This window comes from Neofelis nebulosa, chromosome 11 (genome assembly GCF_028018385.1).
Source record: "Neofelis nebulosa isolate mNeoNeb1 chromosome 11, mNeoNeb1.pri, whole genome shotgun sequence".
Lineage (NCBI taxonomy): Eukaryota > Metazoa > Chordata > Mammalia > Carnivora > Felidae > Neofelis > Neofelis nebulosa.
In genome coordinates this window covers 82494760-82513581 of record NC_080792.1, presented here as the reverse complement: position 1 = coordinate 82513581, position 18822 = coordinate 82494760, and the positions used below count along the sequence as shown (strand labels likewise).

The 18822-nt window shown below is 40.7% G+C and overlaps 1 protein-coding gene across 2 annotated transcripts in view; it reads right to left on the bottom strand.

The window, feature by feature from the left end:
* The window catches only part of MED13L (mediator complex subunit 13L), a 305493-nt gene extending 287760 nt beyond the window's left edge, over window positions 1-17733 (bottom strand). For both annotated transcript variants that reach the window (XM_058691175.1, XM_058691176.1), the window contains exon 1: window positions 17529-17733. In XM_058691175.1, coding sequence (XP_058547158.1) covers window positions 17529-17600 — 72 coding nt within the window. In that variant the 5' untranslated portion in view covers window positions 17601-17733. The remainder of the gene's footprint in view (window positions 1-17528) is intronic.
* Between the last annotated feature and the right edge of the window lie 1089 nt (window positions 17734-18822).

Genomic DNA, 18822 nt, shown 5'->3' with positions numbered 1-18822 from the left:
CTAACATCTTTTTTTAAAATGTAGTTGTGGGGCGCCTGGGTGGCGCAGTCGGTTAAGCGTCCGACTTCAGCCAGGTCACGATCTCGCGGTCCGTGAGTTCGAGCCCCGCGTCAGGCTCTGGGCTGATGGCTCGGAGCCTGGAGCCTGTTTCCGATTCTGTGTCTCCCTCTCTCTCTGCCCCTCCCCCGTTCATGCTCTGTCTCTCTCTGTCCCAAAAATAAATTAAAAAAACGTTGAAAAAAAAATTTAAAAAATAAAAAAATAAAAAAAAAAAATAAATAAAATGTAGTTGTAACTATCAAAACTTAATGCATAACTATACTATTACAGAAGAAAAAATTGAACCAATGTTTCTCACAGCTTTTGCTTAAACAACAGTTCATCCATCCTATGATGCAGAATACCAACTGTTTTAAAAACACAGAAAAAAATGAGGGAAAATCTTAAATTTGCTGACTTTAAAATATCTTCAATGTTAAGCAGAAAAGGCATGTTACAGGAAAAGCTGGAGGATTACCCCCCCCCCCGACTTTTTAAACTACAAATATGCCCTTCATAAACAGAATGCATAAACAGGTATAAGAGTCAATTAGAACTGCACACTGATGGAACACGATATTAAACTAAAAAAGCAAGTTACAAAAGAATACAGTATATTTCATTTATAAAAAGCTCAAAAGCGTACAAAACTACACATATGTATGTGCATACACACACACACACACACATCCTAAGCATACATAATTAAAACTTTTTTAAAACTACAGAAAGATACACATACAATTCAGGATAACAGTTACCTCTGAAGGAAGAAGAAAAAGTAGGAAGGAAAAGACACCACAGGACTTCACAGACAATAACGTGTTCTTTTTCTAACTCTGGGTAGTAGGTATGTGGGTGTTCACTGTATCATGATTCTCTCTACCTTATATGTGATTTATACATGCTCCTTTTATCTACTCCGTATGTAATAAAAACAGTTCGAAATTGCATATGTATACAGGCACACAAACATATGCAAAAGAAAAAAGTCTGTAACGATAAAAATTAAACTACCAGTAGTCGCCTCCCCATGGGGGTGGGGTAACCTTTTTGTTTTACTGTTTTATAGTACTGTCTGAATTTGAAACTACACAATTTTTAATTAAATTTATAAAATAAATTAAGACTTTTCCCTTAAAATTATAAAATAATCACAAAAACTGTAACCACATGGAAAATGTGTGAGTGCGTTCAGCTGAATGAAAAACCATATTTATACTGTGATTACCTCTATGTACACAAAAAGGGAACATTAACAAGAATGGAAGAGCCGGGGTAAATCTGATCTAATGGACTGGCTTTCATTTTTTATAGTTTTAATTTCTTGGAAATGTCATTTCGTGGAAGTATTTCACTGGTACCACCTCACTCGGAGAGAAATTAAAGAAAGATGACAGCTGCAAGAAAGCCACCTCTCCTCCTTCAGGGTAGCCAAGTGAAACATCTACCCACATGGGAAGGCTGAATGAGTGACAACCAACCGACAATGGAGAGCACAGGCTGCGCCAGTAAGTGCGCTCAAAACAACGGGAGAGGATCCCGCCACACCAAGGAGGTTACATCACAGAGTCTGAAGTGCCTGCATACATGTCAGCGCTCTCCCCGAGCACTAGCACTGCCAGGTAAGGACTTTGGGCAGAGGGAAGGCTCCGGAGCCCAGGGAGCCCAGGAATGGGGCTGAAGAGGGAAAGGGGTACGGAGAGACTGGCAGAGAGATGGAGGAAGGGAAATGTTCCCCATATGAGGTAAAAATAGGCCATGGCATTACAATCATACTCTCAATACCTATAAAAATACTGTACACTCCGAAAGCTAAGTGCTGAAGGAACAAAGAATAGAACGGTAGGAGTAAAACTCTAAAGGAATTCAAAGTTAGAATGAAGAAGAGGCACCAAAGATACACAGTTTTGAGTCTTTACAAAAATATCCCCTCTATTCTTTCCACTTTCCCAACTCCTACAAGTTGGCAATTTCCACAAAGCCAAGAAAAAAAACAGGGTTAAAAGTCCATTTCCTCCACCTACCGAAAATATCACCAATATGAAATATAAACAAAACCTTTAAATAAAAAACTCAAGGGGCGCCTGGGTGGCTCAGTCGGTTAAGCGTCCGACTTCAGCTCAGGTCGTGATCTCACAGTTCGTGGGTTCGAGCCCCCGCGTTGGGCTCCAAGCTGATAGTGCAGAGCCTGGAGTCTCTCTCTCTCTCTCTCTCTCTCTCTCTCTCTCTCTCTCTCTCTGCCCCTCCCCTACTCACACTGTCTTGTTTTTGTTTTTTTCTCTTCTCTCTCTCAAATAGTAAATAAATGTAAAAAAACAAAAAACAAAACCAAAAAAAAAACTCAATGAAAACATCTCAAACAGATTTGCAGACAAAATATGTAATCTGCTTCCTGAGTTTACCACTATCAAAAACAGAGGCTCTACGTAACAAACGCTATGTAATAGCCAATTGCTGTTAGGGTGCCTGCACCTCTATTTTCCTTCTTCCCATCAGGGTTTCTCCATGTCCATTCCGATCATCAAAATTTCATGAGCTCTTCCTCTGCCAAAATATTAACTCCACTTCCAACCACCACCATCACCACCTACACCTCTCCAAAGGCCCTTTACCAACCACCCATCAGCCTTGACTTCTCCCTTCTTCCCTACTTTTTTCCTCCACCTCTCCTTTCTCTTATAAATCTCATTCTCAATTTAAGAAAGAAATCTTATTCTCGCTGCCTCAAATCTTTTCTGGAAACAGCTTATAAAAAATGTTTGTTTTTACCCTCTTTTCACTACCCCGGCCTTTTTTTGCCCTGAGCTCTGTCCATAATTAATTTTAAAACTTTTGAGTTCTGTAGGACTTAACAGCAAGAACCCAGGCTCAGTGAATACTTTCATATACACATCCATGATCAAAGCATAAGTCTTCTGCTAACAACTAGAACATGGATGCTGCCAACTCTGCCTCTTTCTTTTACATATGCAAGAATGCAAATGCCATAAAACCAAGGACACATCTGTTTGCCATTTGGTTCCTCTCCCAGGACATACGTAATTGGTCACCAAGTACTATCAATTGTACCTCCAAAATATTACTTGATTCCATTTCTTTCTCTCCATTCCTACTAGCCCTGTGTGATTTCTCATATCTAGCCTACTCTAAGAGCATTCCCTCTGCCTTTGATTTCTCCCTATTACAATCTACACTCCAAGAGTCCACATGAGTTTTCTATCTGAAACATAAATCTGATCATGTCATGAACCCCCTTAAAATCCTTCAGGTGTTCCCTAGGTGCATACAGAATAAACTTCCAGCTTCTTGACGTCATCCAATCTGACATCAAATATCACCTTTCAGTCCTGTCACCCATCTATAAAAGACTAGGCATTAGATAAAAAAATAAGTATATTTAATGAAAGAATAATTTACAAGAAAGCCCAGAAATGCTGTATGACTTATTATTTATGTAATTGACAAACTTATTCATCTTAACCATATAATATTAGTACTGAGCTCAAACTTTTACAAAATAAAGTTCTTTTCTTTTTTAATCACTGCTCTTTTTAAAATTTTTTCAATATTTATTTATTTTTGAGAGAGACAGAGTGCGAGCAGGGGATGGGCAGAGAGAGGAGACACAGAAGCCAAAGCAGGATCCAGGCTCTGAGCTGTCAGCACAGAGCCTGACGTGGAGCTCTAACTCAGGAACCACAAGATCAATGACCTGAGCCGAAGTCGGACGCTTAACCAACTGAGCCACCCAGGCGCCCCAAATAGTTAAAGGTCTATCCCTATAATTTATTAAAACTGGGTTGAGTAGTTTAACACATTTCTATTTTCAATTCCAATATTAAAATGTAAGGTGGATCACAAGGAATCTAAATCAATAGTAAATTTTCTAAAATAAGTGTTAACATTTATTACCAAATTTCTCCGTTTTCTTTTGGAAAGTGTTAAATTCAGCTTTTTGGGTTAAAAAGTGCATCACACCTACCGTATGAGAAAGCCTGGCAACAAAAATCAAAGCTCCTTTAGAAGGTAAGTGTCTACCTTTGTGAGTTTCGTTCATTTTCCACCTAGAATATTTCTTGAGATTACCAAATAAACTACCAAAATAAGCTATTTATCCTAACAGATTCATTAGAAAACTTTCCTAAAAACAATATTTCTTCTTCAAATCAAATTCATAAAATTTACTAAAGAAGTCAGTTTATTAGCTTACACATATCAAAGTATGAGTTCTCATGAGAACCATTCCACTGTTTAATTAAATGTTACAGGATCTTGCAGACAGATTCAAGAATAGCACCATCTGTCTGGGTTACAAAGCTCAGTTTCACCATGGTATCACCAAACAGCAACAAAATATCATTTTCATACATATCTCTCTCAAGTACTTTATAGACAACTAATGAGTTTAATCTATTTGGGATCACGACAGTTGATTCAATCCAAGCAGATGATTACACTTTGTATATAAACCAATATACTTTGAAAAAGTTTTTAGCAACTAAAGTTTAGTTAAAAACTTACATTTCAAAAGATAAATATTTATGGCCTTCAGCAGCTGAGATGTGGATTTATGCTCTGGTGTAACTTCTAAATGTTAAACTGCTAAGGTCTTTTACAAATTTGTAAAATTAAAAAGTGCCTGTTGTTGAGAATAATTATCATGGAAGTAAATTTTCCCAAAATATCTGTAACTCTGGGATTATAACACCCTATTTTGACAGGATTAATTCCTTTTTGTTGATGTGAAAAGAACTTAAAAGAGAATTATAAACTCATCCATGTTATCTGAAAACCATAAAAACAAAGCTGAGAAAATTTTCATTACATTCCTGAAACCAAAAATAGAAAACACTTGCCACTGTAACTTTTTAATTTTTTTTTTTTTTTAACGTTTTTTATTTATTTTGGGGACAGAGAGAGACAGAGCATGAACGGGGGAGGGGCAGAGAGAGAGGGAGACACAGAATCGGAAACAGGCTCCAGGCTCCGAGCCATCAGCCCAGAGCCTGACGCGGGGCTCGAACTCACGGACCGCGAGATCGTGACCTGGCTGAAGTCGGACGCTTAACCGACTGCGCCACCCAGGCGCCCCTGCCACTGTAACTTTTAATCTAAGAAACTAACACAGGCATGACAGTTATAGTCAAAATATCCTCTCCACCTCCCCTCCACTGAATACTACGGCAGACCACAATAAAGTGAAATCCTAAATACACATGAGTGCCATGTCCTAATCTTCACCAGTGGAAGGACTGCTGAAAGAGCATTTCTGGAATATACAATGGCTTACTAGGTAGTCTCAGATGCGTAAAGCAACAGGAAAAGGCAAAAGTAAAAACTTTGGTCTCAGAGACCAAACTTTCTGTGAAAATCTTAAAAGATTATCTCAACAGGATACTTTTACTCATTGCAGGCTTCTCTTCATGATCACTTCAGTTTCACTAAAAATGGACCTCAGGAAGACATCTGACATTTGCCAGACAGACAGAGGGCAATTCTACTCAACTCTACTCCCCCTTCAGGATAATTTGCCTTGATCCCCAAAAAGCAAAAATCCCACCTCCACTTAATTTGTCCCAGTATCTAGTCTTACCAATCAATGTACCACTAAAGCCATCTTCACTGAAACTGTCTGGAAAAAAAAAAAAAACAAAAACAAAAACATTGAAACACTAGACTTAGAACCTGGGAGGCAAACGTACACAAGCAAGGAAGAAATTCTCAGCACACTTCTACAATGCATGTATGCCAATATATCCAAAAGTAGAGTTCTTCCTAGGGTTTCTGTTCATCATCCATGAACCCCACCATAAGTACTAAACTGCTGACTTGGGCAACAATTTAGAGCGAAAAGCAGAACACAGTAAATTACACAGAAAGAAGACACTGACCAAAGAAGCATCCTTTAAAATAAGATTTTCTAGAGTGGCTGACTAAACTCTAAAAGCAATTGCGAAGGAAAAGGACCAAAAAAATACTGGACAACAGCACTGGTATTTGATCCATTTCAAGGAGGCTTACTTTGAAGAGCACCTCTCATTTGGGCAGATGTGTGTGGGTTCTGGTATGACTAGCTCAGAATCAGTTTTATAATTTTGAAGTACACAACTTAAGAAAATAACATCTGACCTACCTAAAAATGACCAGTAAATGAAAATTTAAAAATAAAGATGGCTGATTGCAACAAGCACATCAAGTAAAATGCAAAATGTTTAGCTAAAACCTTATTTTAACTTATTCAGGCTCAAACTGAATATATTTAATCTTTGAATATAAAAAGCACTCGGGGCACCTGGGTGGCTCAGTCGGTTGAGCATCCAACTTCGGCTCAGGTCAGGATCTCGCAGTTCCTGAGTTTGAGCCCCACTTCGGGCTCTGTGCTGACAGCTCAGAGCCTGGAGCCTGTTTCAGATTCTGTGTCTCCCTCTCTCTGCCCCTTCCCCGCTCACACTCTGTCTCTCAAAAATGAATAAACATTAAAAAAATTAAAAAATTTAAAAAAGGCACTCAAGCTACAACTGAGATTGTCCCCACTTCCTTCACACATATTCATTTCTTGTATCTGCATCTTTTATTTGAGAGGTTTTACTCTTTTCCAGTGCTAACCCTACCCATCACTGGGGTTCCTGATAACCATCTCCAGCCAGACTCCTTTCATCAATTAACAACTGTTCTTTTACCTTCCACCTTTCTTTCGGCCTCTCCACTATTGTTGCTTCCAAGTCCACAAACACATATGAGGCTCTCACATTCTAAAAAATTTCCTTCAACAGGGCACCTCAGTGGCTCAGTCCGTTAAGCATGGGACTTCAGCTCAGGTCACGATCTTGCTGTTCATGAGTTCGAGCCCCGCATCAGGCTCTGTGCTGACGGCTCAGAGCCTGGAGCCTGCCTCTAATCCTGTCTCTCCCTCTCTCTCTGCCCACCCCCCTCAAAAATAAACATTAAAAATTTTTTTTAGGGGCGCCTGGGTGGCGCAGTCGGTTAAGCGTCCGACTTCAGCCAGGTCACGATCTCGCGGTCCGTGAGTTCGAGCCCCGCGTCAGGCTCTGGGCTGATGGCTCGGAGCCTGGAGCCTGTTTCCGATTCTGTGTCTCCCTCTCTCTCTGCCCCTCCCCCGTTCATGCTCAGTCTCTCTCTGTCCCAAAAATAAATAAAAAAACGAAAAAAAAAAAAAAATTTTTTTAAATCCACCTTTCAATCTCTTACCCTCCCCACTCCCACATCCCTGCTTATTTCACAATGAAGCTTCTTTGGCTGAAAAGTGCACCATCCATTCATTCCACAACCCACTAGAATCCAGATTCTATCCTCAACAAGTCAAATGTAACAATTTCAATTGAGTACCAAGCCATCCCAACAGCAAACTTCCTCATCTTTCACTCCTTACCTCTTCCCTTCAAGGTCTACCACAATTGTCTCTGAAAATCATGACTATTCTCTTAATTTTTACTGCACAGAAAGCAAATTATAGTCTACTTTAAAGTACATATAATACATACATTCATGACTTAAATGACTAGGCTTCATCAGAAGTAATCCTGGGCCAAAATCTAATTTGTTTTAAATTTAAAGAGGGACGGGTTACACAGTTCAACAATTCTAGTTTGTCTACGTAAGAGAGCAATCCTAGAAAGGCTTTTAAACACATTATTAAATGCAATACCATTTAAGACACTTGTTTCTCCTCAATTCATTTCTCATAAGTTTCTATACCGTCTTGGATTATCTCCCGCTTTTAGTTTCATATCCCATCTGCTCACTTCAGATTCACGTCTGTCCAGTTTCTGAAATATTTGTCACTTTAGTCATTAGCATTTTGCGTAATATAGCACTGTTTTTTTTAAAGTTCAGAACTGATTTTAGAAAACTGATTATTTTAACATCACCATTTCTTAATTCAAATTGGCCTGCCCACACTTCAAATTTTCCACCTAACAAAAATTAGATTTCAGTAAGTTTTGTAATTTTTTTTAAAGGAAACCAAGAACCAAGACCATGAATTAGAAGTACTCTCTACATGCCACTTCAGCACATATTCTCGAGGACAGACTCAGAGTTGTCGCCTGAACTTCCAAAGAACGTCCTTTCCGTTCCTCTCTAGCAATACTGTCAAGATCCAGTTTAAAACTCCCCTTCTAAGTTTTTCTGGTACAAGGTCAACGGTGTTCTTCCTCTGCACTCACCACACAGCATCTTAGAAATTAAACAGTACATGTAGGTCTTCTTCCCCACATATCAGAGCATTAGCCCTTTTGCAAGCCCAAGCCAGATTTCAATCATTACTGATGTATATACGTCATCAAAAAATGAATTCTGTAAGTCCCAAATTTCTCAGACATAACATATGAGAAATTAACATTTCTAAATTCTGGTTTATTGGCTAGCCCATCCAATCAACTCCCATTCTCTTTTTCATTTCATTAGGGCTCAGAAGTCCTCATTTACCAAACTCTAGTGGTGAGTGAAGGAGAAAAGGTAAGGAAAGAAGCTAAAGGACAAAGAAATACAAAATCTTTTCCTGATGACATCACAGGACCTGTGGAACTTTATTCTCAAAGTTTAAATGAAAGCATATCGGGGCGCCTGGGTGGCTCAGTCGGTTAAGCGTCCGACTTCGGCTCAGGTCACGATCTCGCGGTCTGTGAGTTCAAGCCCGGCGTCGGGCTCTGTGCTGACAGCTCAGAGCCTGGAGCCTGTTTCGGATTCTCTGTCTCCCTCTCTCTCTGCCCCTCCCCTGTTCACACTCTGTCTCTCTCTGTCTCAAAAATAAATAAACGTTAAAAAATTAAAAAAAAAAAAGAAAAAAGAAAAAAGAAAGTATATCAAAGAGGAAGCAGCAACAGATCCCTACATGAAGGGAAAATTCTTCCCATGGGTCGGGCGGGGCCATCTGCACCTCTCAACACCCTCCTCAAGCCTCTATCCGATAGCAGTCCTCTCTCCAAGGCCTAGAAAAGGGTCTGCTGCTGGGAGGTCCTCACTCCCCCTCTGCCTGGGGCCAAGAAGGGCTTTTTAGGGAGTGCCTGCTCTGACCGTCAGCACTGCACAATCAGAGGAACCGTACTCCTGACATTCTAAATAGGAACAATAAATATAAGTTCATTCCCATAAAAATGCTGCCATAAATAACACAAGTAATCAAGTACACTACAACATAAATAAGCTAACAATCATTTGCAGCAACAGAAGATTAAGTTTTTACACGGGGGGAAAAACTCAGAAATTAACTTTTTCTAATATTTTAGAATGCTGAAGAACACCTCATATGTAAAATTTTACACCTCTGGACAAAAACTTTGGACACTTATTCATATTCAACTTACTAATACAAAAACTACAGTTGGGGGTAGGGGCATTCACTCCTTCAACAAGGTCTAAACAATATTTTTAGATGTTGCTGCATTATTAAATGGAAAATAGAAATTAGCCAGTAGTTGAAAATACATACTTTGTTCAAAACATAGTAAGGGTTGTGACATGTTTGTCAGACTAAAACATGATTTAGTCTTTAAGAAGAAAAAGATATTTATTGAGTACTGTTTCTGACATTCCCTTAGACAAATCTCAAAATGTTAATAGAACTGCTATTTAAAGTTCCAAGAGCACTCTGGAGCTGCCAAGGAATTAATAGCTTAAACTACCAAGTAAGAGCCACAGTTCAATTTCTAGGCTTAGCCACTCATAGCTTAGGGTTGGTACAGCAAAATCATTCAGCATATTAAAGACACACGACACACCTGTGAATCATATATACATGTGAAAACTTGGAACATTCAAAGACAAATTTCAAGTTTTTATTCTCAATAGTGGCTTATTTATGAGGAAAGACACAAGAACAATTTAATCTTCTGCTCCCCCAAAACAAGGACAAATACAACATAACTGCCATACTTAAAACAACTAATTTTGCCATTCCAATTTCCTAGTGAACTGCCTAGGGCCACTCTCTGACTTGTTATTTGTTATAAGTCTCTTCCTATTAAAGGACATTATCTACTCTTTCCTTAAAAGGTACCCAAAATGATTTTTCATACTTCCTGCCCACCATATTTCCATCAAGTTTACAGACTGAGAAACTGAGGCACATAACCATCATGCGACCAACCTGATCAGACTAATCAGTCACTAATAAAAAATGTGACTACCACTCAACTTTCCCCGATACCATCCACTGTCCATTTTACTGGACTCGTCAAAGGGAATCCTAAAATGAAGGTTGAGCAAAAGCCCTCCTTTAGAGCTTCAAGAACAAAAATGAAGAAATTCTGATCAAGCCCCAAACAAAATCTCTAACAGGTTCCAAAACTGACAGGTTGCCTGCCACACTCCAGAAAACTAAATACTGACTTCCTCCTATTCCTCTGAGGTATGGAAAGCGCACATCTCTCGATCAGATGTGGAATTCTCTTCAAAAACCATTAGAACTCATCTAAGATGTTACCAAGCCACAGTACGTACAGCCTAGATAACATATATTCAGAATACAGAGCTAAAAATCTAAGTTCAAAGAAAAAATAACATACTTAGGATCAGGACCTAAATGAGCAATGAGAACTCTCTCAGGAATAAAAGAGAGTAATGTCCATTAAGTCATTCATTTAACGAATAGTTAAAGAGCGCCCAACTGTAAAGAGAATGCCAGCATGATTTAGGGTCAGGTGCGTATCGGAGACACAGAGAACGGAGCAAGAAGAGTCAGGGAAAGCTTCCCAGAGGCGGTGACATTTGACCTACTTAAAAGATGAGGAGGACGGTGCCAGGCGTGTATAGACACAAAAACGAACAAACAACCAACTAGGAGCTGATGTTTTTCCTTACTTCTCTTTAGGACATTAAAATTCAATCATGAGAACCGCCAACACAAAATGTTTTTTCACACCAATTGTACTCTTTTGAATACTTTACTTATTAGCCCTCAAATTAAACCCAGATGGATTTAATCATCTTTCCTATTTAATGAAATAATGTAGAACTCTATGAGGAAGCTCCATGTGTCTTACACAAAAATACTTCCTCAGAAACTTGTCAACTGGGGGAACTTGTCTTTAGGGGAAAAAACTGTAACAGTTTTCATGTAATTTAATACTTTTTAGATGATCAACCTTTTACATTTCCGCTCAATATTTAAAAATTCTATTCACAATTCTGTATTTTATACATATTGCATATTTTACATATTTCCTCAAATTTAAATATCAAATGTCTTAAATATATCCAATTAATGCAATGACTCAGAACAAATTACAATGTAATTATTAAAGAGATCTAATGATAAGTGAGAAAAGAATATTTACCTGCAAGTTTACCTAATTCTTTTTATCTTCCCCTTTCCATTTTTTAAGTCAAAGTTACAAATCAGAACTACGCAAAATAAAGACATAAATGAAACTTTAATATAATCGACTCAGGAGGCTCCTTTAACAGGAATGGAATTTCGCCGTACTGGAAAAGTACAAAATGTAGAAAGCTGTCAACCAGGGCTCTGTGCTATTTCACAGTAGCAAAAATATGGTTTTAGTAAGATTCTACCACAATTCACCTAGAATTAGAAAATAAACATTCAGAAATATACATAATAAACCAGAGTACAGAAATGACAATGACCTAACATTTTCCCTTGGACACAAGTGATCTCCTAATTCTCATCTAGAAAGAAAGGGGGGGGGGGGGGGGAGTCACCTTTCCTATTTTTTTCCAGACTAGAATCCAAATGTACTCTGAAAGACATTTTATTAGCTTAAAAAAGGAAAACAACTCTGTTCCAACAAACATAACTAAAGCATGCTAATATAAATGCAAGCAAAACAGGAGTTCCTAAAAGAACACTATGATAGCCAACTTATGGGGATTAAAATCTAATTTATACTAAATGAGTTTTAATAGTAAAGAACAAAACATTGTAGTAGAGTAAGGGAACTGTCTGAAACACCAACCGCAACATTTTAAAACTTTTTATATCAACTAAAGAAAGGGTAGAAAACTATGTTGATGTACATAAGTGACTTTATACTAAACAAAAATTGGGCACGCATACATATTTCATTCATGTAAATGAGTCTGAATTTACAATTCCTCGTTTATGTTAATATTTACCAAGATTAATGGAAAATCATCTCCCTTATGTAATGAAGTGAATTCCCCCAACAGAACAAAGCTAACACCTTCAAATCTTTCAAATAAACAATGAAAGCACATACTATAAAAGGAAATTATCTGAACAGGATCGGAAAGAAGTTAAATGATTCAAGAGGGGAAAAGAGTCCTAAATTCCAAGAACACATTACAAATATTGATTCATTAATTCCAAAACTCTAAGCAAGTCCTATGAAACAAATGTGCATGCGTGCCTGTGTGCATGAGTGTTTGTGAATTTTTTTAATTATACCCCACAGCACATTCTCAGGCTACCTAATTACCTCACTTTGCAATGCATTAAATGTTACTTCTCAAAATAGAAATGTTTATAAAATAACAAAATAGAAATTGTGGTGGTCACCACTACACAACAGTTTTTAAAGCAGATGAGCACACATTTTAAACAAACAACACTGATATCAATGTTGCAGAAATTCTTTTTCTCAATTTTTAATAAGTAGCCTGCAATGTACATTTCAGTAATAATACCCAACATTCAACCCTATTATTAATTTTTCGCAACTTTGTGTACTCTCTCTCACTGGCTAGCTTCTATGAAATAAACATACTACCCACTTCCGGGGGGGTGGGGGGGGGAACACATCAGTACCTTCTACTACTGAAGGAGGGACCATTATTATTCTCTTGTATCAAAAATAAGTCATTTCAGAAAAATAGTCTATCTCTGAATCAAACTTGGAGAGACAACTGTATTAACTGTTCATTAAAAAAAATACAGATAAGCAATCTTTTTACTATTTACATTGAGTTTCAACTCAATTTTAAATAATCTGACAAACATAACTACAGAATGTACTTATCTTTTGCAAATGGTTTTCTTAATCTCTAGCATATAGTACAAACTAGTGACAGAGTATCTTCTTTATTAATCTCAAGAGTAGAGATCTCTGGAAGTGTTTGATGAATACAATTAACTCACAATTAACGAGGCCAAATTAGCCAGTGAACAAAAGAGATGAATCCATTTTTCCATACCTAATTAATATAATCCACTACTATAACTTAATGTTAGTTAAAGGAATGCCTTGAGATTTTTTTTTTTTTTTCAAATAAATACCTAATACAATTATGGAAAAAAATGACCAAAACACTCCAAAGAAAATGCTAAGCTATATAAGCACCTGGGATAAACTCAATAAACACTTATAGTCCTAAAGGCACCCTCAGGCCTTTATTCTCACAAAGAAGAAAAGAGTCCCAACCTAACTTCCTCTCACTGAGCACTTCAAGCAGTAACACAGCAACATTACTTTGTAGCAGCATACAAGTCTTAGGTACATTTTCTCTTTAAAATTATGAACTCATCACACGTACAAATGGCTCTTTAAAACGGTCCAGTAAACTGCTACACTATGCCTTAAATTGCTGTCTATTATGTACTTAAAAATATTTACTAGCAATTGGAGGTTAATATGGCAACTATTACCGGGTGGCAATTATTGCTATTAAAAATATATAAATACTGTTAACACCATGTGCTACTAACAACAAAATGCTGAACAGAAAACATAAATTAGCAAATTATAAATATTTTCATTAAAGAAAATAAACCATCATGAAAAAAGGATGCTTTAAGTTTAAATACTAAAATTGGCAACTGCGATGAAAAAATACACTGTGTATATATATTTTGGCACTTGAGAAGATGAGAGAAATCATTCCCTTTTCCTCATTTTCTACTCCCAGTCCTCCCCATTTGGGTCTAGCAAGAGATCCCAAAGTTTCTATACTTAGAACTATCTTCCCTCTCTGCAAAAAAATAAATCTCTTAAGAAAAAAGAAAGCAGGTCAACAACGGATTACCTTAAAGCTTCAAATACAAAAGTAATGGTCCTTCACAGGAATTATGTACTGATATGTGTATGTGTGTTTCAACTCAGGGAGGGAGAATTTGATATCATCACCTAATTACCCCCTAGTCAGGAAGATTCTAAGCAAATAAAACAACGTGAATGTGGAACATAAACTTAAGAGATAAATCACTGCAACTCAAAGAGTATAAACTTAAATCTAGTTAAAGGACACAAAATCACTTTCCTCCATATGATCTCAATAGAGAAACAAAACTAAAGATATATTTATATCTGGATATTATGTCTTCCCTCAAAAGTGAGTTGACACAGCATAGGGTGCACCGTTACACTTTCCAAAAAGGCAGATTTAACATACTTAACTGAATTAAATCTGAGTGAATATGTAACAAGGGTTTCCCGAAATGTGACAGACAGCATGAGAAAACAGTTTTGAGTCACAAAGGTAACAGCAAGGCCTGCTTTTAATGCAGCAGTTACAAATCTCACAATGTTACGAATAAGAAACACACACAATGACCCATATCATATAAACACAACGGCATTTTTCACATGTTAGGAAATGGGGGTGGGTGACAGAAAATCTGGGAAATCTGATGCCATGCAGTAGAAAATCAGAAAGCAAAACAAGAACAAAAATCTAAAGGCAGTTGATTGCACAACTTTTGCTAAGCTATAATGAATACTTCAAGGTAATAGAAAGTGGGTGGATCATTAGTGTGGTACAGAACTTTAATCTCTAGTTTATATTTCAATCCACATTAACATGAGTATCTAAGTAAATTCTCTATAAACAATACTTTTCTCTGCTCAAAAAAAAGTGCAAACCAAAAAGAAAAAAAAAGCATGCTATTACTAAGCACATAAGAGTTCTTGTAATACACGCTTTGTTTTAAACAAGAGACAATTTTATCTCCTTTGGAATTAACTATTCTATACAATGTACTTTAGATAATATATTTTTAATATACTAGGTTGCTACTGTATCTAATTTTCAAGGAAAACTCTTCATGTGGAATGAGCAAAAATTTACATTATCAGCAGTTTTTTAACTGATTCTATATTTAAAAAAACATAGCACCTTATGCACCCTCCACATACAGGAGAATGTAGACAATTCTACAGACTTCAAAAAAAAAAAAAAGGCCAACCCATGCATTTCTTCAGTTCTGCATTTCAAAGTTGCCACCTAATGAGTAATTTTGCATATGTGTGTATGTGTGTGTATTTTTTTTCCCAAAACTCAATTATTCCTGGTTTTAAAAGGTTCAGGAGAGAAATACCCAAAGCACAAACCTTTAGTCAGTCATAAAACACAAAATCCTCTCCTATAAAATTGTTTGTTCCTCCAAAAGAATCTAAAGCATCTTATCTCTTTAACATTATCATCTGTACTTAAGCTTTTGGGGGCGGGGGGAAAAACATAAAAGGTATGCTATATCCTAAAGGCTGGCTACACATATAATACAGTTTGATTGGTCTAAAATATCTGCTGTATATAAATTAGCCACATATACACAAGCCATTACCAGTCAGAATGATATATGGTAATTTCGGGGCTCTCTCCTCACTAATATTGGTCTACTTGGTTATTTTAATTACCTGTTAAAGTGTCAATGTGGTCTCCAGCCACCAAACAAAAACCATTTTAAATACCCCTTAATCAATATGTTTGCTAATCTATTAAAGTCTCTGAATCTGACTGATACTAAATGATATACTCGGGGAGAGAAAAGAGACAAAATGAATTCCATTCCCATATGTCAAAAGATCAAGGGAAAATTATCACAGTACAAAGAGGAAGAATTGCAACTTATAATTGAATTTTAAGACTAAATATCTACATAAAAATGTTGGAAGAAAAAAACTGACCTGATCTATACTATAATGAAAGCTATGTCATTAGATACCATGTCACTCTTTGTAGGTAAAAATCATGTGTTTTGATATTTTTTTATCTGCATAAGGAAATATTTAGCAAAATAACACTTCCATTTGAAAAGTTGGCAAGAATTTGTATTTCCCCACTAGTCTCAAAGAAAAAAAAAAAAAAGCATGTATGCTACCCATAATTAAATGTAACTAATTACAATTTGAACACTAAATTATTTATCCAGTGTAATTGTAAACAAGGATTAACAGGAAATAATGCTTCTATCTTCTGCAGAGGTTATAGAAAACAATTTCCAAAATGCACGCTCTCCAAATGCAGGCCCCCTAAAAAGGGTACATAACTTAAAATTAAGTTGGTTTTTTTTTTTTAAGGCTAAATTAAACAAACCGTTCAGCCAATTTTCCAATTATATTCTACGCTCGAAACATAATTGCCTTACATCTGTTTACAAATCTTTGCTCAATATTTAAACAAATTCGTAGTCTCCCGGGCACATAGCTATACATACAGTAACTCATGCACAAAGCACATATTTAAAGACCACGCACTGCAATTATTAGCCTAAACGCCAGGTTTAACAAGGTGAATGTTTTCAGAGCTAGGTAATACGACCCAATAAAAAGCAAAGATGGCATTTACCACCAAATGTCACTGCCACCGCCAGGAAAAGAGTTGCTGGAGCCCTATACATTTTTAATTTCGATGAATCTAGACGTTGTCGTCGGATGCCAGGCTTCCAGGAGAACAATTGACACCCTCACTGCTTCAAGATTAAGGCAGGCGATTTCAAATCCGAAGGAAAAGTTGTCAATTATCAGAGAGAGAGCGCGAGAGAGGCGAAGGCAGATAAAAGCGATGTTATCAAACCGCCCAGCTTGTTGCTTTTGTGTGTGTGTGTGGATTCGTTGTTAGGATAGAGAAAACAGTTTTTAAAAGACACAGGAGGAGAGAAAGAAGAAAAAGCCTTCTCCACCTTCCGTCGGCTCGGTGCAATGGCTTTACGGCTCTCCAGCGTAGTAAACCCCGAGAGGCAGGCGGCTGTCGATGTTTACAATCGCGGGAGCTTCGGCTGCAAGAGTCCTTTACTGACACAATCGCATTCAATCAACTGTTTTCGGGCAAAATTGCAGGTGTCAGTATGGAATTAAAAAAAAAAAATTCAAAAGGCGGGCGGGCGGGCAGCCGATCCGACAAGAGGGGAAAAGGCTGCTTATCGCGGGCGCGGGCAGCACAAGGCAAAGCCTTCCACATTTAGGTTAAAAAAAAAAAAAGAAAAAAAAAAAAAAACGGGGGAAAAGGGGAGGGGAAGGGGGGTGTGATTGCAACAGAGGGTGGGCGTTCGAAGTGCGACCCAGAATCCGCAGCTTTGAGACTTCCACATGCAAATTCCACGCCGAGCGCCGCGCTCACAAATGATTTTTAAAGAGCCAAATAAACACTGGATGGGATCCAAGGCGAGGGAGAGACGATCCAAAAGGGGGAGAATCGGCGAGAGGCGAACGGCGGGGAGAGACGAGGGAGGGGCGAAGTCCCGGCGGCGGGAGGAGAAAGTTGGTCGGCGGCGGAGGTCGGGGACCCCCCCCCCCCAGCTCAGCCCCCCTCCCCGCAGCCCGGCTACTCACCAGCGAGAAGAGGTTGGAGTGACAATCCTCCAGGCTCGCCCCGTTCGCCACCCAGTTCGCTGCCGCAGTCATGATCCTCCGCGAGCCCGGCCGCCAGAGCGGGGCATGTCGGAGCGAGGCGTCCGAGGCGAGGCCGGGCCGGGCGGCGGCGCCTCGCCGGGGAGCGCGGGGCGGCCGGGCCGCCGCCGCCGCCGGGGGAGGGCGCGAGGGCCGGCGGGCGGGCGGGAGGCGCCGCGGCGACGCCGCGCCGGGGGCGGCGGGCCCGGGCCGGCGGGGGGGGGGGTCCGCGGCGGCCGCGCGGCTCCTTCCTGTTCGGGCGGCGGCGGCGGCGGCTCCCGCGGCTCCGGCGGCGGCGGGGGGCGCTGTCCGCGCGGCCCGGCGCCCTCCCCGCCTCTCAGGGCCGCCGCTGCCTCCCTGGCCGGCGCTGCGGGCCGGCCGCCGCCTCCGCCTTCCCTGTTCCTCAGCCGCCGCCGCTGCCGCCGCCTTGTTTATCTCCAGCCACCGACTCCCCCTCGGCCCCCGCCGGCGCGTGAGGGGAGGCGAGCCCCGGAGCCGCCGCCGCCGCCTCGGAGCCGCCGCCGCCGCGGAGCGCGAACTCGCGAAGGGGGGGGTGCGGACGAAGCCAGCGGGCGACCCCGGCAGCCGAGCGACGTCCCCTCCTTCCTCTTCCTCCCCCACCCCCCCCTCCTCCCCAGTCAGCCTCGCTTCTCCTCCCTCCCCGGGCTCGCTCGCTCTGACAGCAATGGCGGCCGCCGACCGCGGCTCGGCCCGCCATTGGCTGGCGCCACGTCACGTGACGGGCGCCGGCCGCGCGGGGGGGGGCGGGGGGCGGGGGGCGGGAGGCGGGCGGGGGAGGGGCCCGGAGTGGCGGCGGCGGCGGCGGCGGCGGCGGCGGCTCGCGGGCGGCGCTGCTGAGCTGAGCGCGGCTGGATCCTCCGGCCGGGAGAGGGAGGGAGAGCGAGAGGGAGAGAAAGAAGTGCGGGCGGCGAGGCTCCCCGGCGGGCGGCGGCCGGCCGGCCCGAGGCTGCCGAGGGCTGCCCCGCGTGGGCGCCGTGCCCCGCCTCCTCGGGGGGCACAGATCTCGACGGGACGCGACCTCGGGCCCCGGGAACGCCCGAGGCGGCCGCGGCGGAGGGCTCGGGGCCCCCTGGCGTGTGCCCCCCGGCGGCGCCGGCCGCCTGGCGTGACTGGGGGCTCTGCTATGGGCCCTGCTGCAGGTCCCAGTGCTCCCGGGGAGTGCCTCGGCGGGTCGCCCTCCGTCGTCCGCGTTGTGCAGATGAGAAAACTGGAGCAC